This window comes from Neofelis nebulosa, chromosome 9, assembly GCF_028018385.1.
Source record: "Neofelis nebulosa isolate mNeoNeb1 chromosome 9, mNeoNeb1.pri, whole genome shotgun sequence".
In the NCBI taxonomy this organism is placed as follows: Eukaryota; Metazoa; Chordata; class Mammalia; order Carnivora; family Felidae; genus Neofelis; species Neofelis nebulosa.
The window spans coordinates 128,178,836-128,203,960 of NC_080790.1; the positions used below are offsets into that span (position 1 = coordinate 128,178,836).

Genomic DNA, 25,125 nt, shown 5'->3' on the forward strand with positions numbered 1-25,125 from the left:
CTGGTGAGAAGTAGGTCACATTGGGTGGTGGCTGAAGAGGGTCCTCCTGTTTCTCGCCCCTGGCCTCTGACCGCTACCTTCTCCAGGCTTCACTAGCTAGCTGGTGCACAGAGAGGGGTTGGTTAGGGTGAATCGCTTTTTAAAGAACGAGGTCCTAAAGCCAGTGTAATGCGACACTTACCTGTGAGGTCCCTGAAGTAGGGTCAGTTGTCATTAATTTATGCCCATCTATTCCCCCTCTAAAAAACCCAAGGTGTCTCCTTTGAAAAAGGTGTTGACCGGTAGTATCTTGAATGCTTTTTTTAAAAAAACCAAACACACCAAAAAACTCCCAAGAACGGCCTTTTACAAAATGTCAAAGGTTACCTCATACCAACTGCTGGTCGTTGGCTGGGATTTTGAACATTGTATGACAATACTCAGACTACAAAATGTCTTTACAAACACAATTTTGTGAAAACCGGGGACATACATCGACTTCATTTCTTTCCAGTACTTCGAAAAACATCAGTTCTGGGACAGATCACAAAGAAATACTAGGAGAAATGGTATCTGGTCGGGAACAGAAATGTCCACAACGGCCGAGGGGTTTTCTTCACTGGCCGCAGAGCGTTTACTGACACCACAACTCTGGAAAATTGTGTTTTCTTACTAGATTCCCCTAAGAGTTCCCACGCTGGTTGCATGTAAATAGTCACATATGTACAGCGAAGTCCGTTTCTTCAGAGGCGACCTGGGTTGTGGTGCTAAATGAAAGTCCCTTCTTTTGTGCTGTTGACTTGGCCGTCAGCTCTGCACCACTCCCAGCGTCTGCAGGTTGCTCCTGTCCTGCTTTCTTTGTCTTCGTCCTCCTTTGTGACAAACTAAAAGAGGAGGAGGGTTTAAAACAGGGTTGTTCTTCCCCCATGATTGAAAAAACCAAAAAACTCCAGTGACTTTCACCGTTGGGGGAACTTTCCAAGAAAATCCCTTTTTCCCTCGTCAGCCTCTCAGAGAGGGTTAGTGGTGACCGTTTGATATGAAAATGCATTTTGTGCAGCTGGTGAGGTACAATCCAAAGCAAAAGCAGGGCAAAAATGGGCTTCCTGAAGTTAGCTACTCCCGACAGTTCTCTTCCAGAGTGTGCCGTGTTGACTGAAAGCAAGTCCTGTGAGCGCAGGCGGCCCGGCCAACGGCGCAGGCCCGCCTGAGACTGTCCGTGGTTTTCATCGTCCGTACGATCAGGTGGTGCCTCTGGTTTGGAGGCCCTCGTGTGCTTCTTAACCTTCCCAGCCTTCCCACAGCTGTCCCCTGTAGAACAAAGCAAACTCCTCTTAGCGTCTGATTAAGCCCAGAGGCGGCATGACACGGCGATCGGCCCTGAGGCCTAGAACCCTCTGCTGCGAGGATGTGGCTGCGGGGAGGACCCTTCGAGACCCCTCAGAATGGGCTTGCTCCCACCCGGTCATCCAGGCTTTTGGCTCTGGGCTCACACGCTGGTAAAGGCACTGAGGACGTTCAGATATAGACATGGCAAATGCTTAGCCGGCCCGTCGTCCTATTAAAGCTACAGAGGGGGGGTTATATGCATATAAAGGAAGAAGGAAAAAACAGACCAGAAGTTGCAAGTGGCAGTGCACCAAGGGGGTCTGTTTGCCTGCCTGGCAACTTAACATCAAATGAATTGCCAATGTTAACAAAAAATCCTGACCCATAACTGCGTTTTTGGATTTTCATGATGAATTAGAGGGTTCAAGCCGCCTCCCATCGGTGCTGCTCCCCTTAGACTAGAGGTGACCTTTCTAGGCTGCCAGTCTTGGCCCTCTACCAGCCTCTCTGGCGCTGGAGAGAGCTGTCGTGGCCTGGGTATTTCAGGTGCCCTCTAGTGAGGCCGCCCTGCTGCTGACGTGGACCAGGGGACCCTTCTGCAGCCACAGCCTTGAAGACGTCGGGCAGGTCAGACATTTAAATGCTTCTCGACCTGTACGGACTCCCTGGAGTTTACCAAGCACAAGATACTCTATGGAGAACAACAGTGTATGAAACATGGTACTAATCTGAAACATGGAAAGACTCCCTGCTCCCTTCTCATGACAGCAGCAGAGAGGGTTACGAAAGAAATGGCATGCACACAGAACGCGGCCAGGCAGACCAGCTCTCCACCGGTAAACTGGTTCCTCAACTCACAGCGATTTGGAAGAAGGTCTCTTCATTTCTGGCCACTTTCGACGCTGAAACTGCCTGTGTTTTTGGGTGTCAAGAGGAGAATGGGTGTTAGCCTCACCGAGGAAGACCGAGTTCCCCCTCCCTGGTGGGCGAACCAGGCCCCTGGCAGACCGGAGAAAGGGCAGGGCCTCAGCCGCACACGAGCCACAGAGGTTAGACCAGAGACGGGCCAGGATCGGGGAGCTGTCCCAGGCTATAACAACAAAAACGGATACCTGTATTGTTCATAGCTTCCGCCATCTTTAAGTCCTGAATGAGACAGAAATGAGCGAAACAGAGACATTAGGGCAAAGGTGGCACAAGTAATGACAAACTTTGTTAACTGCCTCTTTTTAAAAACATTTTAGGCTTTTTGACGGTTAATTTTTTTTTTTTTTCTGATGTGGATAGCGACCCCCAGGCAGACAGAGTGGCTGAATCCTGCCGTGAGCTTGCCCTGAAACTTGTCGACTGCCTGTACTCTAATGTCCTAGCAGCTTTAGGACCCTCCTGTATCTATTCATGACCTGGGTCACGGTGGGGGAGGCAGGTATGGGCAGGGACACCTATGTGACAGGGGACAGAAGGCCATGGGCCCGAGACAGGGGATGGTGGGGAGAGCCTGGGTCTTGGCGCTCAGCGAGGTTCCTGGAGAATGAGCAGCGTGACCAGGTGTGTGGGTTTGGAATCAGTCGACCTGGTCACTTTAATGGTGATGAGATAAAGACCATACGACACCTAGCCCAGTGACTGGCACGTGGCGATCAACGAGCGATCGGGCTTCTCGTAAATGCGGCCCTTGGTGGACCCTAGTGATACATCAGCTGCTGGGGAGGCTTCGCCAGGTTCACCCATCAGACTAGACGTGACCTCCTACCTCCCCACCCCGCGGCAGCCCCGCTCCCTACGGGCCCCGCTGCGGAGCGCCTGCTCACCCAGGTCCATGTTTCGAGTCCGGGGGTTACACTGCTTGTAACCCTTGCAGCTCCGCAGCTCCATGAGCTGCACGTGCAGCTGGTTGAGGACGTCCCTGTCCAGCGTGTTCACCGCGTTCATCAACTGGTCGGAACAAAAGGTCATCAACGTGGTGAGTGCAGGGAGCCCCTCGGCTTCCGCCAACCGGGGGACTTCCCTCGGGCGGCGGGGGGAGCAGAGGTGTGCTGGGATGGTGACCTTTATCCTGCCAGGGCTGGAGTTGGGCACAGTCCGGACTGCCTTGTGCCTGCAGCCCCTCCAGGCGCTCTCCACCCGCAGTGTGCTTCACTTTCCTGACCAGTGGCTCCAGGAGCTCACGGTTGCCCTGTGGCTCTAGACCTTCATTCACTGCCCCGCCCCCCCTCCCCCCCCCTCCTCTTGGTGATGGGTGGGGGAGGGGGCCTGTGTCCTTGCCTCATCTGGGAGCTACTGGTGAGGGACCTGCCGTGCTTTGACACCCCCTTTGTAAAACATGGGCACGACCCACCTAAGGAGAAAGACCGGGAGCCGTATGGTAGTGACAACAAAGAACAAGAGCGTGGAGTTGCTGGCATTTAAAAATCAGGTTTCCTATAAAGCGACTGCAGGCTTTTGTTGAAACACAGATCGGACAGTACCGAGGCCACACTAGTGTGAAGGGCCCCGTGGGCACCGTGTGGTCAGAAGGGACACGTGCAGTCCACTCGCCAGAGGCTTGTGGCTCCTTTTGTCTTACATGTTCTGGGCCACTTTGCTCACAGACGTGTTCCGATGATTAAATACACGGAAACACTTAAGACGGTGCCCGTGAGCGCTGGCTGTGTCCCGTTATCTGTGTGGTCCCTGCAGGCGCCCAAGTGTGCAGGGTTTGGTCTGATCCTAGGGGCCCCCAAAGCCCTCCAGTTCCAGGGGTCTTCGACACAAAGCCTGTGTCATCAACCCCCAGGTGCCTGAGTTAGAGGGGGAGGCTGTATAGGACCCAGATTACAGGGGCAGCAAGATGGAGGGAGAGGGCCCCGGTGTGCATCCAGTCCCTTCAGAACTCACTTCTGCCTCAGGGACTCCCGTGGGACTTGAAGATTCACCGTCACTTCCTCAGGGGGCCCAGCCCTGCGGCACCTGCGTGGCCCACGCCCCCCACGTCTCCAGCCTGTGAGGTGTGTACCTGGTAGGGGTCTGTGTTGAGATCAAAGTACTCCAGGAAGCCGGTTGCGAATTCGCAGAAGAGGAAATTGTGGGTCTCGTTGATGGTCCGCATGCACCAGTAGGTGTTGTTGTTGGCGCTGGTGCAGGCACAGAAGGGCCCCACTGCCAAGGGAAGGGACAGCGGGCCCAGAGTGAGCAATACCCGCCTGGGACGGGCTCCCTCCCCGGGCCTCTTTCTGTCTGGATCTGGAGCCCCTGCTGTCAGGGAACCCGCCCCGAGAGGCTCCGGGCTGGGGGCCAGCGGTCCCCATCCTGCCCCCGCCTGCCCGCTGGCTCACGTGTCCAGAGCGGTGCCGTCTGCCAGTGCTGGTTGTCGTGCGTGAAGCACGTGAGGCCCGGCATGCTGCACGTGTCGTTGTTCTGCAGTCGCTTGAGCAGCTTGCGAAGTTTCTTCTTGCGCTTCTGCTCCCGCAGCAGCCACACCTTGTCCTTCTCCTGCAGACCCTTCCTAGGGGCACACAGGGCCACACCCCTCACACCTCCCTCGACCCCCACCCGCAGCCTCCTGGGGGGCCGTGACCCCGAGCCTCTGCTCTTCCTGCCCAGAGCCGGATGCGCAGCCAGCCGGGGAGGGGCCCCCAAGCGAAGGACCCGAGACCGACCCACTGCTGATCTGAGGCCCCCTTGCGGCCTGCTCGGCGGGGCTGCAGCACCTCCTCCAGCCGCGAGGGGGCGCCGGAGAGCCACTCTGGGAGTCCCGCCTCTTCCAGGGCTGTGCTGACCTCCCAGCAAGGGCCAGGACCTCTCCTGTCCGCTTTATTAGCTCCCCTGAGCCTTAAGCCGCCCTTACCTGAAAGGATGCAGACTGGAGCCTTTGTGCTTGAGGCGGCCTTTGTGCTGGGTGTGGTAACTGTAACAGACCAGGGCAACTCATGTGTGTGTGTGTGTGTGTGTGTGTGTGTGTGTGCGTGCGCGCGTGCAAACCGCGGTGCCCTGGGGTCCCCGTCCCACTTTCTGGGGGCAGTACTGGGGTGGAAACCATCCCTAGCGCGGCAGCTCCCTGGCTGGCTGGCTCCTTTCTGCAGATGCCAGCTGGGGCCCTGGCTGAAGGCCTCAGGCCAGGCTTGGAAGGTCAGGGTGGGTGTCAGCGGGGACTGGAAGCTGCGCCTGGCTCCCCATGGCTTCAGCCTTATCATCTCCAGGTTGGGGGGCCCCCCCAGGCCCGCGCCCACCTCTTGCCGGCTCAGGGCCAGCCCCAGGGGAACCCGTGTTTTGCAAGCCTCTTCCGGAAGGTGGCAGAGACTGCGGATGCGCCGTGTGGCGCCGGCGCCACCGGCCACCTGTGGCGATTTCAATTGAAATAGGACCCCAAGCTCAGTTCCTCGGTTATGCTGGCCACGTTTCAAGAGCTCAACAGCCACGTGTGGTTGGTGGCTGCCCTAGCGGACAGCACAGATGCAGCCCAGCCCGTCATCACAGCAGTTCTGCTGGACGGTGACGCCCCCCCCCCCCCCCCCCCCCGGCTGGGGTTCCCCGAGCTGGCACTGTGCACCTCGGGCCACGGGACTGTTCGGGAAGGGCAGTGGGCGGAGTCTCCTTCCCCTCCCGGAAGCCGGCCCCACACAGCGAGCGCGCTCCTCCGACCACAGCGCCTACGCCCGGCGTCTGGCTGGCCACCTGAGGGCGGTGGTGTCGGCCCAGAGGGGACAACGGGCACCTGAATTATTACCGATTTTTCCCCTTGCTCTGAGGGAGGAGATAGGGATCTAAAGATAATGCGAGGAGTCACAGAGGGGAGGCTGTGTCACCAGGAGGGGTCCTGCAGGAGCACTAGGGGCCTTCCCGGGGTCTCTTTGCTACTCACCTGATTTTGTGACAGTCACATTCTTCTGGCCGCTTTTTCTTCAGGTGGCCTCGGACTTCCCTCAGGTTCTTAATTTTGTTCTGCAGGGTTTCGATCTGGGGCAGAGAGCAGGCAAGGGGGCTGTGAAACTCTGGGGGGCTGGGTGAGCAGGGACGGCCTGGTGGGGTCCCCAGCCACCGCCTGCACTTGTGGCTGCTGAGGGGTCCTTGGTCCCTTCCACCTGCTGAAGTGACCAGGCTCCCGAGAGCTGGCTGAGCCGGGAGGACCCGTCTCCTCCCCCCCTCCCCCCCCCCCCCCCCCCGGGCTGGCGGAAGGGCTGAGGGTCGTGTGAGCATCTTTAAAGCAAGAAGGGGGGTGAGGTGAGCACGCTGCCCCCTCCCCGAAGGTTCTGGGGAAGCGTCGCTCCCGGGGCCCGGCCTCGCTGCCTCCCGGATGTGGCTGGTGGCCCTGCCGAGTTCGTGGTGGTGAGAAGGTGCCCCCTGCCCAGACCCCCCTCACCTCGTGGTCAATGTGCAGCTTGTGGTCTTTCCAGGCCTGCAGGGACTGGTACAGGCCCAGGTCGCACTGGACCGTGTCATTCTCGAGGATGTAGCACCTGCCCGGGAGTAGGGGTCACGTGTGCCGCTGAGGGGGCCGAGCCAGGGGCCCGAGGCGGGGGCGTCCCTGCCAAGGCCCCCCCTGCCCCCTCCGCCCCCTGCCCTCCGCCCGGACTCTCACCGGTGTGTGACTTTAATGGGGTTGGGGGCTGAGTAGTCCGGGAGGCCCCCCGTGCCGCTGAAGTCTCCGGGGTCCTTGTCGTCCGGATCCTCAGGGGCCCCCGGCCAGTGCCGCTTGGTAAGGTTGCGGGACTGGGGTGCGTCGTCCAGGCCTCTGTGGTGCACCCCGCCATCCGCCTCGATGGCCACTGAGCGGACGGAGCGGTTCCGGGCGTAGCCGGTCTTGTACTCTGTGGGCGTCAGCGGGTGGCTGGGTGAGGGGGGCTGGGCAGGCTGGCTGGGCTCCCTGGGCCGCGGACTATTGATCCGGACGCTTGGAAAGGACCCCCGTGGGTTCAGTTGGGGAAACAAGGCTCGGGGCTAAGGAGGAAGAGGCCTGGGATAGTCCCCAGAAAGAGCTGAGCGTGGACACACACGGCCTATCCGCGTGATGGGATGTTTGGTGACAGAGGAACACAGCCGTGATGCAAGCTACCGCGTGGGTGGGCGTCATGCTCCGCGAACACGGCCACACGTGCGAGGTCCCTGTCGTGTGGGCCTATTTGTTTGGAATGTCCAGAGTAGGTAAAGACATAGGCACCCAGAGCAACTTAATGGCTGCCGTGGGATGGGGGGCAAGGCAGTAATGGGGTTCCCTTTCCGGGTGATGGAAGGTGTTGGAACTGGATCGAGGCAGTGATACACCACCCTGTAAACGCTTCTGAATTCCATGCTTCTGAGTCGTAGACTTTAACTCTGTAGACTTTACCAATTTTACAAACTTTTAAAACAACGGTAGTCTTTAGGTTTGTAAAAATGGTAAATTTTCTGGTGTGTGAACTTTACCTCAATAAAAAAAAAAAGAAATGAAAAGACAAGATGTGGATATGAAATCATTCAATGAGGAGACTGAATCGGTTCCTCAGAAACTTCCCAATGAAGAGAAGTCCAGGGCCAGATGGCTTCACTGGTGACTTCTACCAGATATTTCAAGAAGAATTAATACCAGCCTTTCTCAAGCTCTTCTAAGAAACCAAGGAGGAGGGGACACGTCCAAACTCATTTCACAGGCCACCATGACTCTGACACCAAAAACGGGCAAGGACGCCACAAGACAGGAGAATTACAGGCCAGCGTCCCTCACGGACACAGATGCAGAACCTCTCAGCAAAAATATCAGCAAGCCGAATTCAATACTACATGGAAAGGATCCTACACCGTGATAAAGTGGCCTATTACTCCCAGGATGCGAGAATGTTTCACCATCTGCCAATCAAGCCATGTGATACACTGCATTTAACAGAATGAGGGAGGAAAATCGTGTGATCAGCTCAGTGGGTGCGGGAAAAGCATTTGACAAAACTCGCCAGCCATTTAGGATAAAAAACTGATAAGAAGGAGGTTACCAGCCAAAATGTATAAAAACTTACACAACTCAATAACAAAAAACCAAAAACAATCTGATTAGAAAACGGACAGAGGACCTCAACTGGCCTTTTTCCAAAGAAGACATCCCGATGGCCAACAGGTGCATAAAAAGGTCCTCGCCGTCAGGGAAATGCAAATCAAAACCACAAGGAGATATGGCTCTACACCTGTTTGAATGGCTATCACGAAAAAGACCAGAAATAACAACTATGGCGAGGATGTGGGGAAAAGGGAACTCTGTTGGGGGGGAATGTAAGTTGGTGGAGCACAGTATGGGGAGTCCTCAAAAACTAAAAACAGAACTGCCATACGATCCAGCAATTCTGAGAGTTTTCTCTGAAGAAAACGAAAACACTAACACAGTGCCCTCCTTTTTGCTGCATACTGTTTACAACGGCCGAGACACGGAAACAGCCTGGGTCCGTTGATGGAAGAACGGTACAGAAAACGTGGAGTGTGTGTGTGTGTGTGCACACGGGTGTGCACGGTGGAATACTATTCAGCCATAAAAAAGGATCAAAATTTGCCATTTGCGACAACATGGACGGACCTCGTGAGGTATTATGCTAAGTGAAACGAGTCAGAGAAAGACAAATACCACCTGATCTCACTTCTACGTGGAATCTAAAAATAAACCCCAAACAAGAAAAGCACGAGCTCAAAGATACACAGAACAGACTGGCGGCTGTGAGGGGGGCGTGGGGTCAGGAGTGGGCAAAATGGGTTAAGGGGGTCAAAAGGTACAAACTTCCCGTTATAAAACAAGTAGGTCCTGGGGATGTACCCTACGGGAAAGTTGCTAAGAGAGCAGATCTTCAAAGTTTTCATCACAAGAAAAAAAGTTTTTGTAATTGTACGACGATGGCTATTAGCTACTTACAGTCATTTTGCAACGGAGGCAAATATCGAATCGTTATGCTTCATACCCCAAACTAACACGATGTTCTATGTCAACTATACCTCAAGAAGAAACAGAGACGCTAAAGAAACCCCATTAATTTGAATCGGAAAAGAAAAAAGCTAGGTGGCGGTCTCCTGGATAGAAGAGAGAGCAGCGTAGGGAGGTTTCTCAGCTTTTCTTAGCTTCTCTGTTTGGCCAGCAGTGAGCTGGATGCTGTCCCCAGCCAGGCAGCGACATGGGGTTCCGCGGCATCTTTCCATGTTCTAAGTCAACGACTGAAAACTGAGGGTGTGCGGGCTAAAGCCAGAGCCCGGATTTCTCGCATCTTCTATATATTAAAAGACAAAATTATTTTCTGAGAGAGAGAGAGAGAGAGAGAGCGCATGTAGGGGAGAGGGGCAGAGGAAGAGAGAGAGAGAGAATCTTAAGCAGACTCCATGCTCAGTACTGAGCCCGATGTGGGGCTTGATCCCAGGACCTTGGGATCATGACCTGAGCCAAAACCAAGAGTCAGGCACTCAACTGATGGAGCCACCCAGGTGCCCCTAAAAGACAAAGTTGATCACGTTGCTAACACTTGAGAAAAACGGGGGTGGTGGTCATGCAGGAGTGCAGATTTCCAGCTTCTGAAGAGAAAACCACAAAGAAGTGCCTGCCTGCATGGCGCCCACAGACCTGCACGGTAGGCCCAGGCAGGAGCTGAGGCCGCCCCTTTAGACGGGCGGTCTCCTCTCCGTCCCTCAGGTCTGGCTCTGTCACGCCTCACGACTGTAACCCCACTGGTCTAAACGCACATCTTTTTGGAGAAGGCCTAGAGCTCCGCACGGCCCGGGTCTCTGCTGGGTTCCCCAAATGGCCACCAGGTGGCGCCCAAGGCACAAGAACTGGGCTGGAGGCGGGTGGCGGTGGCCTCCAAGAACCCAGGATGGGACTCCCTCTCCAGGTGGCCCCGGGGCCCTGGGCTCCAGGATCTGCTCCTGCTGTCCCCACCCTTGGGGCAGATGTTTCTATCTTTCAGTTCTCAGACTCCTTCTATCAGAATTACCTGGGCCAAGGGATCTGGGGGCCCAGATCCAGGAGAGGCATCTCTTAGCACAACCTTGGGCCTTTTCTGGCCCCAGGCAGCCCCCTCCGTGGCCCTTTCCTCCCTGGGTTAAGTCTCCCTGAGGCCACGATACCTGGGCCCGTGATGCACAAAATCTGAATCGGTGTCCCTGTGGGAGGTCACGCCTGCCCACGACGGCCGTGAGACAGACACACACCGGGTCCTTTGTGCCCCTTTTGTCTTGCTTGTGCAGGAATCAAGTGCTTTGTATCTTCCCACCTCCAGCCCCAGCCAGAAACCCAAAGATTCCCCACGCTGTGGCCTAAGGGCCGAGTCTGGCCCTCTGCCCGGGTCTGTAAATAAGCTACCGAGCCCAGGGCTCTTTCCTGGCTCCAGAGGCAGGACTGAGAGGTCGACAGGGACACTGTTGAGCCTGCAAAGCCTCAAATATTTGCTCTCTGGTTCTTTACGGACAAGGCTGCTGGCCCCTGTGTGAACCTTTGCCTGGACTTGAAGCCCCGCCGCTCGCTCTCCTGGTCTCCCTAGCGGTCCTTGTTTCCATGCTCCCACAGGGGCCCCTCCCCCCAACCCCGTGTGCTGGGCACGGAGGGGCCTGGTAACCCCGTGGCCGAGGGCATCGGCTCTGGAATCTGACCGTCGGGTGCCGGTGCTGAGCAAATGCCTGCCCGCGGACAATGCGGCTAACTCCTGAGCAGCTGTGTTCCCACGACGGTCCCTGCCCTACAGGGCTGTGTCGCAGGGTGACGCGAACGGAACCGGTAACTTTCTCAGCACCGGGAAGCTGGCATCGAGCGGCCGCTCTGTGGTCCGGGGACCCCGCAGCTGTGACATCCTCGTCCAAGGTCGCAAGCCGGGCCCATCCGCCTCCCCAGGGCTCTCCGGGGCTGGGACCCACAGGGCCTTCGTGCTCCTTCTTCCCAGACCTAGAGCCTCAACCTCTTACTTACACGCCCGCCAACCACCCACCCTCTCCCTCCTGGTCACGTCACTCTTTTCACTTCCTCCACGAATCTTTCACCGACGGAAGTGGTCTTCCCGGACCTCGTCTCCTCCATGAGGCCCGATCAGCATCTCTTCCGGCCGCTGGCACGTGATAGGGCTGCAGATTCACCGGGAGCCTACGCGAACGCCCGCCGGCCGCCTGGGCCCATCGCCTGGCTTCCTCCCACCACAGCTGGCATGTCCGTGGACCAAGGCGCGCTGGGGTCCGAGCTGCTCCAAACTGGGGCTTCTCAGCCTCACAACTGCTGACCTTTTCAGGCCAGATACTCCTCTGTTGGGAGAGACTGTCCTGTGTGTTGCAGGGGGCTTGGCAGCATCCCTGGGGTCTACCCCCAGGGGCCAGGGGCATCCCCCCATCATCACACAGCTGCGACAGCCACAGGAATGTCTCCATATTGGGGGCCAAACTGCCGGGAGGCTGAGAAGCCTGCTCTGGGCCGGCTGCTCACAAGGGGTCAGGAGATGCCTTTGCTGGAGGCACCGGCAGGAGGAAGAACGTGGGGCCAGGGGATGAGGCTCGGGCCCCCAAATTGGCTGCGTGACCCGGGCTTTCCTGTCCATCCTAAGGAGGGTCACCCGCCTCGGTCCCCGGGTTGCCGCGAGGTACACCTGAGACAGGACTTGGACGTTATGCCGAACTCGCGTGGGAACCTGGGCTGACTTGAGTCTCGGCTGTCTGGGTGCATTTTCTTTCCTCTGAGCATTAACAGGGGCGGGGGGCGGCGGTGCAGGGGAAGCTTAACTGAGTCCCAGCTTCTCATATTGTTTAAAGATCATGGGGGCGCCTGGGTGGCTCAGTCACTTAGGCGACCGACTTCGGCTCGGGTCACGATCTCCCTGCCTGTGAGTTCGAGCCCCCGGGTCGGGCTCTGTGCCGACAGCTCGGAGCCTGGAGCCTGCTTTGTACTGTGTCTCCCTCTCTCTCTGCCCCTCCCCCACGCATGCTGTCTCCCTCTCTCATAAACAATTAAACTTAAAAATTAAAAAAAAAAGATCATGCACCGAGCCGTGGGCCAAAGCGAGGAGACGTCGGCTGCGTAATTCAATCTGGAAGCCAGTCGTCTTGTTCGGCTACAAAAGATTAACTCGGCAGCCACGAAGCAGCCTGAGGGGCAACGTGACGGGGGGCCATCAGGGGAAGTGCTGTTGGAGGCAGGAGCACAGAGGCAGCCCCCTGCTTCGCTTTGAGGGCGTCCTCTGCCGAGGCTCGGCGGGCGGGAGGGGGCTGTGGGGACCACCGAACCCCCCACCTCTAACTGGCAACACGGGAGCACCATTCAAGCCTTGAAAAAGGAAGGGAGTTCTGACCCAGGCTACACCCTGGATGAGCCCTGAGGACGTCGTGCCGAGTGAAAAGAGCCAGTCTCGGGAGGACACGGCATGTTCCACGTACACGAGGTCCCTAGTGCGGTCGGACGCACAGAGATGGAAAGGCCAAGCGAGGTGGCCGGGGCAGGGGAGCGGGGAGGGACAGTTACAGTTTCATGGGGACAGAGTTTCGGTCGGGCAAGGTGAGGCAGAGCTCCGGGGGGTGGATGGGGGTGACGGTCACACACCCACGTTGTGCACTTAGAAATGGTTAGAGTGATAAACTATGTGTGTTTTGCCCCAGAAAACAAACCAACACAAAACACCTCAGAACTACAACCTAAGTGGCTTGGCTGTCCTTGGGTCGGGGGGCCAGAGGAGTGGGTGGCGTGGGAAACTGCCCAGCTCTGGAGGGGACACTTCTGGCCAGAGACCCAGGCCTCTGAGCACGTTCAAGGCACAGGGGCGTTCTTTCAAGGGGGAGCTGAACCTCGGAATGGGGCCGTGACTGGCCCAGAGTGACGGGAGTTTTGCAGGAGGATCCAAGGGGACTTGGGTTCCACCTTGCCTGCTCGTTGTCCTTCCTCGGCCCCTGCTGGGAGCGAGCCATGAAGTCTGGGACGGCTCTTTCCGTTGGGATGGGGGCTCTTCCTCACTCGTCCACACTACAGTCGACTCTCATTATTGGAGGCTGTTCTAGGAGGTCACCTGAACCCTGAATTGGCCGATACCGCAGCACTGCTCCCAAGGGGAAACACGGGGTTAGGTTCCCGCCAGCCTCCGGTCACGACATTTTGGTCCACTCTCGGCCCAAGGCTCTGTTTTACGCGTGTTCCCGTTTAATATATAGTGTGGTTTCTTTACCACCGAACTCAAGGCCAACAGCACGGAATCTCGTGCCTGCAGGAAGCTCATCTGACCCCCGTGTCTTCTCCTAGGGGTGCCGCTCGGCCTTCCCGTACTTACGAACCCCGTGGCACTTCGGCACCAGGCTCGGGGGCCGCGGCGACTCGTGAAGCCGCCAAGCAAAAGCACCAAGTTCCGTGCAAAAGCATCAAGAACCGTGGCGCTAAACGCACGGGCGAAGGACTTGCCTGCAGCACGAGAGCTGAAGCCCGAGTCCTCCTCAGCTGGGAACGTGCATGCCGGGGGGACTCAAGAAGTTCTGCCTCCCCACACGTGCCGTGAACACCCGAGAAAGCACCCCGCGTACTGATTTGGGGGGCTACGAGTGAATCTGTGACATGGGATCCACAAGTAATGGGGACTCCCGTCCGGAGCCCAACCTCTGCTTCCTTCCCCACTGCTGTCCGGTCCCAGCACCACGGCCTCTCGCCAGGCCTCCGCCCGGTCTCCTGACGGGCCTCCTGCTCCAGCCCCCCGTCCCCTCACGTGGCCCGAGCCCCCATCCCATCGGCTGCCGGAGGAACCCTTGAAAACACAAATCTGATCCCGGCTCTTCCGCTCAAAACCATCCCGTGGCTTCTCGTCTCAGAGGAAGGGCTCTGAGGGGCCCCTCTCCCGCCGCCCTCTCCCCTGCTTCAGCTCCTGCTCTCGGCACGCTACCAAATGGCCTTCCCCCCTTTAGTCTCGTCCCGGAGGGCCGCCGGGCACTGGCATCCGTGTCTGTGGGGCTGGGTGAACGCACGGACGGGGCTCCCCAGGCACGATCGCGCCCCCCCCCCCGCCCCCGGGGCCGCCACACTTACTCTTCTTAAAGAACTTCTTCCTGCGCCCGGCCAGGCTGAGCTTGTAGTCGCTGCCGGCACAGAGGCAGGCGTCGCCACCCTGCCCGTAGTACTTGGGCACCAGATTGGAGAGGGCCCTGCCTCCCGGCCGCGCGGGGGCCTTGCACCTGTGCAGCTTCAGCTTCCCCGACGCGTCCTCCACGCACTGCCACTTCTGCGAGACACGGCGAGGGCCTCAGGCTCCGCGGCCGCGAGCGCCCCGGAGACGTCCCGCTCCCCGCCGCCCTCGCTGGGGCCCCGCGACCGCCGCTGGCTGCTCGGTGCCCCACAGACACACGTCTGTCGTGGGGGGAGCACAGAAGGGGCACCAGGGCCGACACTTGGTGGCTGGGCACGAGCCCCAGTCACAGGGAGGCCCCCCAGGGGAGGCACCGGGCTGGCGAGAGGGGGTGGCTGCTGAGGCTGGGGTCCGGGAGGCCCCGGAGCGGTAGCTGGGGCTCCGGACCGATGCCTCCCCCAGCTGGTCCAGGGCCCAGCCCCCACCCCCAGCGCTCTCTTCCTTTGGGGTAAAGCAGTGCGCCCTGATAATCTGTTCTGAAGATGCTCATGCCTGCCGCTGCCCTGGGACCGCCCGACCTCCCGTCTGGGCGGGGGACAGATGTGCAAAGGGGGGGAATGTGCCAACACTCCGGGGGGACAAGGGCCCTTGGCTCAGCAGCTCACTCCTTGTGGCTCGGAACTGAAATTGGAGCCCTTCTGGGATGTCCCCAGCACGCAGCTCCGGGAGGCCAGGGGTTTCAGCTGGGGGCATTCAGGGCCATCGCTCCAGGGCCTGGATCAGCGCTCGGCAATGAAGGGACCGGCATGACCCAAAGCTCTCGTCCCGAGGCACAGACTGGCTTCCGCAGCATAGGGAGGGGTCTGGGGCTTACGAGCAAACGGGGTGGGGACACGGCCACGGGGATGGGCCTCATTCTGAGTCTGGCGATAAGATGGAGCCGCCCCCGCTTGTGAGAAACGCACCCAGCCCGGCCTCGGCCTTGGAAGGCCACAGGTTATGGTGAGCAATGGGGTCCAAAGGCCCTGGTTTTACTCGTACTTATGGGCGCAGTGGGCACACATCTCCAGGCCCGAGTTACTGTGGGGGGGGCGGCGGGCTCAAAGTACCAGCCGGCAGACTGAGGCAGGGACACACGCCCCACACCCCTTGAGCCGGGCTGCCCTGCCTGCTTCTCAGTTCCTCTGCCCTCCCCTCCCCTCCCCTCCCCTCCCCAGCTCCCCCGGCCGTCTAGGCCTCAGAAAAGCCAAGTTCAGACTCTTCCAACATCACTCACAGCCCCTGCTGTCTCTAAATACTATCTGGTTGTAATTTTCTTAATCTTTCCCTCGCAATCAACTCACTTTTTAAACACCTATATTTACTTAAAAAGGCAATTTCCTAGTGCTCCTATAAATGAAAAGCCGGCCTCACTGGCTGTGCGGGCCGGAGGGAGGAGGCCCCGGCCTGGGCTGCAGCGCGGAGGGCCGGCCCCTGGGAGGGACGACGGAGGGCAGGAGTCCCCAGGGCACCAGCCACGCGGCCTCACCTGTCCCAGCTGCTCGCACGCGGTCTGGTACTCCGCCCGCTGACACAGGTCTTTCACGCGCTGGTATTTGGGCAGGAAGTTCTCCTCCTGAGCATCCACCTTGTCGTTGTCCCTCTTGTGAAGCAGTTTGCTGTGGGGCAGAGAGCGGGACACGCGGCTGGCCGCTGCGCTCGGAAGGAGCCCGCGCCCGCCCGGGGGGCGGACCCCACGCAGCCCGTGTGACGTCACCACGGAGGGTGCAGGGACTGTTACGAGGCTTAAGAAATGGGAATTCGCCAAGAAGCCTCCCAAGTTGCAGGAGAGTCGGCAACACGTGAGAAAACGTTCAGAGCGTCGCACGGGCAGGAGCACAGGTCTGAAGGGTCCACGTGGCCTCCAGACTCAAATTCCGTACGAGGCCCGGGGACAGTGAACGGGCTTCCTATGTGTCTAGGGGGCTGTGGACACGTATCTGAGCAGGGATAGTAAGAGCTGTGGTCTCTCTCCTGCCCCGGCAGTGAGATCTTCGATGCCACCGGTACAGGGGGCAGGGACACTGCCAGGAGCTTCCTGGGATGGGCAGGTGGGGGGCCCTCAAATGCCCTGGGCGGGGGGCGAGGGGGCCTCCGGGACCTGGCACTTACCCTCTCTCCACCAGGAAGGAGTCCCGCCAGACCCTCACCTTCTTCTTCAAGTGAAACCTGGAGGAAAAAAAGCCCACTTTCACCTTCCCATCGATGTGGAAGCCTCCCACGTCCCCCCATCTCGGGGAAGCAGGGATAGTTGGGGTGCGTGGGCCCAGCTGGACGCAGGAGGGGCCTGGGTGCTCACACCCCACACTGAGCTGAGCTACAGCGGAGATATGGGTCTGAGGGTCCCCCCGGGGCAGAAGTGGCCGGAGGGGGGCTAAGCTTGTCAGGTCTTGGGGGGGATTTCTTCTTTGATCCTTTACAGTTGGGCGGTGAATTTGAGTGTGGGTTTCATGCAATCTCACTCTATTGCAACGTCCCAGGGAGAGGCTCGGGTTGCCGGAAGAAGGTTCCATCCTGCCCCCGACTCCCAGGGGTCCCGGCTCCCAAGCCAGTGCCCCAACTGCTGCCCCAGATGTGCCCATTTTGTACCCGTACAGCTCAGAACACCTCACAAAGGGAGGAGGCTCAGTGGAGGTGGTCCCCCGAGAGAGCAGGCGACGGCACCCCGCACGGCTGGAGCTGCTGAGCTGCCTTCGGGCGCAAGCAGGGGCTTCCGCCGTCAGCACTCTGGGGCCGTCAACCCGGAGGGCAGTCACGGTGCCGGCCACCAGATGTCGCCGTGACCACGCCGGTGGCCGTGTCCTCCTTTCCCGTCCCCACCAGACCCCGCACACCTCCCCACCGGACTGGTTTTTGTTCTTGTTCACGTCACTGTTCCCCGTTCTGCCTCCGGGACACCTGGGGACATGTTCCCATCGTCCCACCGGGCACTGAAACCTTCGAGCTCGGGGAGGAGGCGTCAGAGCCTCTGACCGGGAGACCTCGACGCCCAGACTTGCAGAGAGACCTCTAGCCAGTCGCTTGCTCTCTCTGGGGTCCGGTTTCCAACCCGGCAGAACGGGATGCTAGTAACGCCTGCCTCACTGGGTCTTGTGATGATCAAAAGGGCAAGTCCCCCTCCTCACCGATTCACCGGCCGCTCCGTGTCCAGCAGCTTGAGGATGGACTTTCCATCCATATCCGAGGGGATGTCCAGACCTGCAATGTCCAGGATGGTGGGGGCCAGGTCGATGTTGAGGACGATGTGGGGGTTCCTGAGGGAGGCGGGGAGAACAGGGCTCGGCCACCCGGGCAGTGGTGGCCCAGCCTCGCTTGGGGGAAGGGCGGCTGGAGGGACGGAGGTCGCCCGTGGCTCACGCCCCGAGGGTGGGGAAGCGGTGATCTCCTCACTCGCCCGCACCCCAGCCCTCCGGGCCCCCTTCTGCGGCCCCAATTCAGCCGAGCCCCACCTTCTGCGCACTCCATACTTGCCGCCGGGTACCCGGATTAACGGGCCTCCACTTGGCTACTTCGGCTGGCAGTGCCCTCCCTGCCTCCCACCGCCTGAACAAAGGACACCCGCCTTTAGGAGCCGCTGTAGACCCTGGTCCTGCCCCCAGACCTGTCTCCGAACCTCCTCTGAGGCAAACACTGGCCCTTTGCTATTCTTGGCCAGGCAGGTGTCTGGCCTCAGGACCTTTGCTCTTGCTGTTCCCTCTGCTGGAATGTTCTTCCTCCAGATGCCAGGGTAGCACTTGCCCCCAACCCCTGAGTTCTTTGTTCAGCAATTACCAAGGCAGCCCGGGCCAGACCCCGTGATCCCTGCCCTCCGGTGGTCACACCTCTGCGTGATCCCCTCCCCTCAAGGGTGGGCCAAACCAATGGCAAGGGCGATGACGCGTCCCAGCGTGGCTATGTTACCCGACATACGGCTTCATCCTGCCGGCTGTCCCTCCGCTGTCTACTTGTCTCCCCTGGCCGTCTCTGAAGGTCACCCACCCCCAGCGAGGACGCCTGGCAAACATTCTGGGAGGCGGGCTGTGTGACGTCAGGTCCGCGGCTTGCACCTGAACAACCTCGTCAAGTGGGGAAGCCGGTCCTTCCCTAGTCAGACTTCCAGCCCTGTCTTGCTTTCAGCCTCAGCGGACGACCAGGCTGGGCCCAGACTTGTGACCCGCAGACACGGCGAGACGGGACGCGTGCGTTCTTTTCACTCGCCGGGTTTGTAACGACTTGTTATTGCGTCGTAGATTAATACCAGGTCCTTCCTGAGGACCCCTCCCGGCGCTCCTGTCCCTTCCCTGAGGCCGTATCACCCCCATTTACTCTCTATTTTAGTCATTCATCTGGCTGTCTAGTCCCCAGTTAGAACCCAACTGGAAGACAGACACTTCCATCCGTCTTGCTCCCTTCTGTATCCCTAGCACTTCTGCACTTAGAATACACAGTAGGTGCTCAATAAGTGTTCGCTTAGTGACTTTCGTTATGTATCTCTGCCAGACATCTGTCACCTCTCCCGTCTCCTGTTTCTACCTGGTGGTGTGCCCGGCGTGGTGGTAAGTGATTTCAGGGATGTGCCCAACACAGGGGTTGGCCCCTGTCGCAGGAATGACGACCATGGGAGAGCACTTTCCATCAAGGTGGCTGGGGGTCCCGACCCCATCCCCTGGGGCTGAGGGGCAGGGTCGGGGTCCTAGGGTTTCAGTTGCCTTTGACCCCTTCCTCCGGAGCCCAGCACCTTGTGAACCCTGGACAGGTAGCCAGGTGCGGGGTGCGGCTGCCTGGTAGGAGGGCTGGGAGGCCAGAGTAAAGCCTAACGACGTAACCTGTAGGCAGGGGGAGCTGGGAAGACTGCTGGGCAAGCAGGCGCCACGTCGAATGTTGGCAACGAGCAGCTGAGGTGGCCTGAGGGGTGTCCAGCAGGCTTGCTCCCCAGGACTGGGGTGGGACGGGGACGATCGCTTTTCCTACGTCCCTCTTGGTGGTAACAGTGCCCCGCCCCATTCAGATTCCACTACCTGATGTCTTTGGCCTGGTCACTCGAGGTTTTCTATCACCCTGGCTACGGTGATTGGTTCAGGGATGGACACGCGACCCACGTCACGCTGGTGAGAGTCACCTTAAGGCTTCTGTTCAAATCACTGTTTGGTTTCCTACACTGGATGGCTGAAAGTCATGGTGAGTCTGCCACCATGAGCGAAAAGCCTGCCTGACAATGAAGTCAATTCAAAGGAAGCCGGCTGAGGGATGGAAAATGAAAGCTTCCTGACATTATTGTGTGACTGCTGGATCCAGCCATGCCTGAAGCCAATGGAGCCTTGGACTTTCCAGTTACTTTAGTTCCTGCATTCTTTTTTTTTTTTTTTAAGTTTATTTATTTATTTATTTGAGAGAGAGAGAGAGAGACAATGAGTGGGGAAGGGGCAGAGAGAGAGAGAGAGAGAGAGAGAGAGAGAGAGAGAATCCCAAGCAGGTTCTGCGCTGTCAGCACAGCACCCGACACAGGGCTCAAACCCACGAACTGTGAGGTCATGACCTGAGCCACAATCAAGAGTTGGATGCTCAACTGAGCCACCCAGGCACCCCCAGTTCCTGTATGTCCTTTATCTTATTATTACCTTTTGGTCTTATCTGGTTTCTGCGTACAGCCAAAGGTGTCCCAGCCTCTGGCCCCAAGCCTGACATTAGCACTTTCTCTCGTCCACATGGGGTATGGTTTTGGGTCCTATCAACCAGATCGGAGACTCTGAAGCTGACCAAGCCCATCATGTCAATGCCTGTAGAGTCTTTAGTGGGTCAAATTCTTTCCGTTTACAGGGGTGGCTCAAGGTTTCAGAGACGCAGGAACAGAGAGGCTGCGGGGCTTGAAATCCCAGCTCCTTCTCTGATGTGTCACGTGCCCTCGGGCAACCTCACCTCCCTGTGCCTCAGCAGACAGGGTGACAGTAACATCCACCCCACGGGGCTGTTGGGATGCTTCCATGAATTACACGGCTCAGACCCGGGCTGCAGAATAAGGACTGGACAGCACCCCTGTTATCCTAACTCTCCTTCCAGGTGGGGACCCTGGGAGCCAAAGGCGGAGAGGAATGTGTTGAGGCAGGCAGGCAAAGAGCCAGGAGCCTTGCCTTGAACCCACACACCCACCTTCTAGAACTGTCACCGAGCTTTCCTCCCAAGGGATGGAAGTCAGGCCAGATAAGCGCCTGAAGGGCAATTTATCTGCATTTCAAAAAAACCATCAGAGCTGGTCTCCAACAGCTGCTGCTGCGGTTACCTGCCTTTCTAGAGCTCCCTGCCCCAGATGCGGCAGTTTCCTGCCAGAATGTGTCACCTCCAAGGTCAGCCCAAGGAGAGCGCCGGCTGAGGGCCCACAGGGTCCCGGAGGAAGGATGGGAGGGAGACCGGTTCCCTCTGTGCTGTGGCCAACACCCCCCGACTGGGGCGGCAGGGTCCCTCCCTGAGAGCCACCCCAAGGGTCACCAGGCCCCACAGAAGTCAAGGTGGCCTTCCCGCACGCTGGCGCAGCACACGCAGCCCGGCCCCGATTCGCTGGCGCTCTGCCCGCCACAGACCATCTGTTTTCACGGGTTAACGGCCCCCGGTCTCTCCTTCCCTAGCACAGGGGTATAAAATGTGCCGGAACCCACCCCGGGTGACATAATCACCGTTTCGCTTGGCACTGAGAGGCTCGCCTGCCCAAATAAAGTGCCGCCCGAGGGAGTGGCTTGGGGCTAAGCGGTTGGGCCACCTGCTGCTTGCCCACCCGGTGGGGGGGTGCGGGGGGGGGGGGGCGATGGAGGCCCCGGAGGTCTCCCTGGAAGAGGGGGGCCCTGGGGCGTGATGCACTCACAGCGAGCCGGCCTCCACGTTGGGGCCCCTCACGTAGAACGGGACCCTGATGTCAAACTCGTACGGCATGGACTTGCCCTTCACCAGGCCGAACTGGCCGATGTGGTAGCCGTGGTCCGCGGTATACATGATGTAGGTGTTGTCCAGCTCGCCCGTCTCAACCAACATGTTGTAAATCTGAAACGCGGGCGGGCCGGTGAGGGGCGCAGGGAAGGGGTGCGGAAGCCCTGCCGCCCGGGCCCTCTCGGGGGGCGGAGAGGTGCCTGTGCTCTCGGGCCGTCCCTCCCGTTTCAGGCCCTCCCTGCACCTCGCTGCTCAGCGGGGGTCCCCGGGAAGGACACGTTTATAACCGCAGCCTCCCCACCTCCTGTCACTTGCTGCCCCCCCCCCCCCTTCTTCACAGTGCTTCTCCCATCTTGTCTGCATGGTTGTGGCTCGTCTGTCCCCTGAATTAGAAGGTGAGCTCCATCAGGACAGGGACTATGGTCACCTTGTTCTCTGCTGTATCCCAGGGCACTGGCCATTTGGCCAATGCTGCTGAACGAACGAACGAACGAACGAACGAGTGACGCCGGGCCGTGGCCTGGGGCAGGTGCCGGTGATGCTCGGCAGGCCTGTCCCACGGAACCTTCCGGAGCGTCGGGACCTGTGCTGTCCAACATGGCGGCCACCAGTCCCGTGTGTCTACTGAGCCCCTGCCCCGCGGCCGGTGCGACTAGGGAGCTGGACTTTAAACCGTCCTGAGTTTGATTACATTTAAATAGCCACGGACAAATAAAAAAAAAAAAAAAATCTCCACGCAGCGGAATATTACTCAGCCGTGAAAAGGCAGGAAGCGTGGATACGGGCTGCCACATGCACGGATCCACCTCGAAGACGTGATGCCGAGTGGAGCAAGCCAGCCACCGACGACCACGCAGCGTGGGATTCGACTCACGGGAAACATTCGGAAGACGCAAATCCACCGTAAGTTAGCGGTGGCCTACGCACCGAGGGCGAGGGGGTCCCGGGGGATGACGGCGAAGGGCCGCGGGGCTTCCCGCTGGGGTAACGGAAACCTTCTGGAATTGACCGTGGCGGGCACACAGCTCCGCCGACGTATCAGGACCGCTGAGCTGTATACTTGGAGTGAATCGTAGGGGACGTGCGTTGTATCTCAACTAAGCTGCTCAAGAACGTGAGCTGCCGTGTCACGCGGCTGCCGTAGCAAACAGAACAGATCCCGCACCGGAGTTTCACGGAGGCAGGGCCGTGCGTCGGGGCGGCTCAGGCCACCTCCCCGGGCCCGTTTCCACTCCTGTCGGGCCAGGCCGGGAGCCGGGCGAGGACGGGGAGGCTCCGGGGCCTGCACGGTGGCCGCGGGCGCGGAGGGGGCGGGGCCTACCGTCTCCATGGAGTCGTCCACGGACATGAGGGTCTGTAGGCGCTTTCGCTGCAGCATGTTGGTGAACTCCATGTGGATGGGCTTCATGGGCCCCGTGTAGCGCATGATCCAGTGCTTGTCCGGGTTGGGCGCGTAGTTGTAGCTCGGTGTGCTGGGGGGGGGGGGGGGTCAAACGTACAGCCAGGTCAGGCGGGTGGCGGGCGTGGGGCCCACCCGCATCCCCCGGGGCCCCCAGACCCCCTGCCTCGGGTGAGCAGTCTCCTGTGCCGCGTGTGCGCCCGTCCGGGGAAGCCGTGACGCGGTCACAGGCTCCGCTAAACCTCCGTCGGTGTTTCTCCAGCGGGTGCTGTGCCTGTGGGCGGGCCGGGGGTCACCCAGTGTTAAGTGACCCAGGGCCACGCGGTGAGAACGGCAGCGTCTCCCGGTCAGGCCCTGCCAGCCCTCCTGCTACATCAGGGCCAAAGTCACAGGCGAGCGCGAGTCCTCTCACAGCTCCCCGGAATCCACACGGCTCTTTTTTTCAGCAGGGGAGAGGCTCACGCCCAGAGCCTCCGGCAGGCCAGGCCCCCCACTCAAATTTCTCAGCCTTGCAGTTGATTTTTCAGTTACCCCGGGCAACTGCCGAGCTATGGCGATTAAGGCACGACTAGGGAATTTCCTTTTGCAATAGATTGGGGTTAAAAACAGAAAAGAAAAGAAAAAGGAAGTTGGCTACAACGTTAGGTCGAGAATAGTCATGCGTGTACGGGGCCCCTGGACGTACGTGTGTCACAATTATTCTTCCCGTTCGCTCTCTTCTCTCATTTACTGAAGAGGAAACAGAGGGTCAGAGGAGTTCGGGGGCCTGCCCACAGCCTCCCTGAGCAGGCGGTGGAGCCAGGGGACTCCGTGATTTCTGCTGAGTGGGGTCCGCTGGGACTAACGATCACCGGACAAGGAACCATACTCTCTGACTTCTACGGGGCACTTACGCTTCCCACGCGCTGGGCCCGGCTCGAAGGGTTCACCGCCTCCTGCCGTCTAACACTCAGGGTCCTAGGGGCGCGTGCTGTGCTTACTGTCCTCGTGAGAAATGAGGAGACTGAGGCCCAGCGAGGGCCTAACTTGCCAAAGGCAGAAGAAGCGGGGCCGGAACTCCAGGACTGGATATGGTCACTTCCTGCCACGGTGACACGTGGGCCTGTCCAGAGACCCTCCTATCCACGAGTGCTCGGGCATGACTTTTGCCAAGACACTCCTGCTGGAGGATGTAGCAGAAAAGTCCCCTCCGGTCTGGTCTCACCCTCCCCAGTCAAAGCTGAGAATAAAGTTGGAGTTTCCACTGCCTGAAGACAAAAGGCTTTTCAAACCGGCTATTAAGGGGCCAAGGGGCTGCGCGCAGGGAAGAGGCTGTGCCTGCGGAGACGGCAGAAAGCTCGCTGACGTCTCACCTGCCCCACCAGGACCTCCCCAGCGTCTCGAATATCAGATATCATTCGGGGAGAGGAGTTATGGAGACCGTTGCTATGTAGAGCGGGGGGCGGGGGGTGAGTCATAAGTCTTGAGATTCCTTCTGGACTTTGCTTTGAGTCCCTGGCTGGTCTCCCGCCGCTAAATCCAGCCCAGCCCCCCAGCCTCCTTTGATTAAGAGCAAGGCCTCACCGTCCTGTGGGCCGGCTTAGGGCCTGACCCGCATGTAGAACATTCCCAGGAACAAGCCCCCCCCCCGCCCCGCCCATCCCCCACGCAGAACGAAGGGGGCTGCTGGGGGCCAGGGCTGCGCGGACACAGCCTCAGAGCCGTTTGGCCGTGTGGGAAAACTGTTCCGGAAGGCCCAAGGGGCCGGATTCCAGGACGTGATTTTGAGCAGTCATCCCTGAATCTATTAGGTTCTATTAGGCTGGGTGTCTGCCCTCGAGAACAGGAGAACAGGGAGGAGTGGGTCTGTCAAGAGTCTGCGGGGGGGATGACTTCTGAAGGCCTCTCTCTGGAGACCTCCTTTGGAGGAGGGTGTCAGAGCCAGGAGGCGGCAGGGCCTGGGGCCCCCGTGGCCAATGCCAGTTTGCGGGTCCCCTGCATAAGGCCAGGCTCCTCCAGGGAGAGAGCCACACTTTCTGAAGGGCCCAGCCGTTGGCTGAACAAAGAGGGGAAAGCCTCAGCTCAAGACTTTGAGCCCTGTCCACAAGAGCCTGGCTCCCACGGGTTATAAAAGGCCTGTGAACCCACCATCAGATGCCACACCTCAAAGGAAGCCCTGGGGGCTGGTGGGGGTTGGGGTGTCTTTGCGTGCGTGCGTGCGTGTGTGTGCGCGTGTTTGTGCATCTATGTGTCTTCACGTTTGTGTGCACGCGTCTGGGTGTAGATCTGGGCTTATATGCCTGTGTATACGGGTCTGTGTAATCTGTGTGTAGGTATCTGTGTCCGTGTTTACGTATTTGTGTATCTGTATCTGTTTGTAAACCTGTGTCTGTGTGCTTCTGCGCATGTTTGCGTATCTGTATCTTTGTATCTGTGTGTGGGGGGGTATCTGTGTCTATAGGTGCCCGCGTTTGCACACGCATTCCTGTACCTTTGTGTGTGTGTGTGTATGTGTGTGTA

At 59.0% G+C, this 25,125-nt stretch overlaps 1 protein-coding gene across 3 annotated transcripts in view; it reads right to left on the reverse strand.

Annotated features, from left to right (window-relative positions):
* Positions 1-918: 918 nt before the first annotated feature.
* Positions 919-25,125, reverse strand: part of SULF2 (sulfatase 2) — a 117,304-nt gene continuing 93,097 nt past the window's right edge. For 2 of the 3 annotated variants that reach the window (XM_058685881.1, XM_058685883.1), the window contains exons 6-21: positions 22,549-22,699; positions 21,166-21,341; positions 17,459-17,587; positions 16,446-16,502; positions 15,823-15,952; positions 14,258-14,450; positions 6,866-7,094; positions 6,647-6,743; positions 6,149-6,243; positions 5,135-5,194; positions 4,623-4,792; positions 4,304-4,446; positions 3,120-3,243; positions 2,421-2,454; positions 2,167-2,220; positions 919-1,290 (exon numbers count right to left, since the gene is read on the reverse strand). In XM_058685881.1, coding sequence (XP_058541864.1) covers positions 1,260-1,290; positions 2,167-2,220; positions 2,421-2,454; positions 3,120-3,243; positions 4,304-4,446; positions 4,623-4,792; positions 5,135-5,194; positions 6,149-6,243; positions 6,647-6,743; positions 6,866-7,094; positions 14,258-14,450; positions 15,823-15,952; positions 16,446-16,502; positions 17,459-17,587; positions 21,166-21,341; positions 22,549-22,699 — 1,873 coding nt within the window. In that variant the 3' untranslated portion in view covers positions 919-1,259. Of the gene's footprint in view, positions 1,291-2,166; positions 2,221-2,420; positions 2,455-3,119; positions 3,244-4,303; positions 4,447-4,622; positions 4,793-5,134; positions 5,195-6,148; positions 6,244-6,646; positions 6,744-6,865; positions 7,095-14,257; positions 14,451-15,822; positions 15,953-16,441; positions 16,503-17,458; positions 17,588-21,165; positions 21,342-22,548; positions 22,700-25,125 lie in introns of those variants that run through there. The other variant, XM_058685884.1, reaches the window with a different exon arrangement.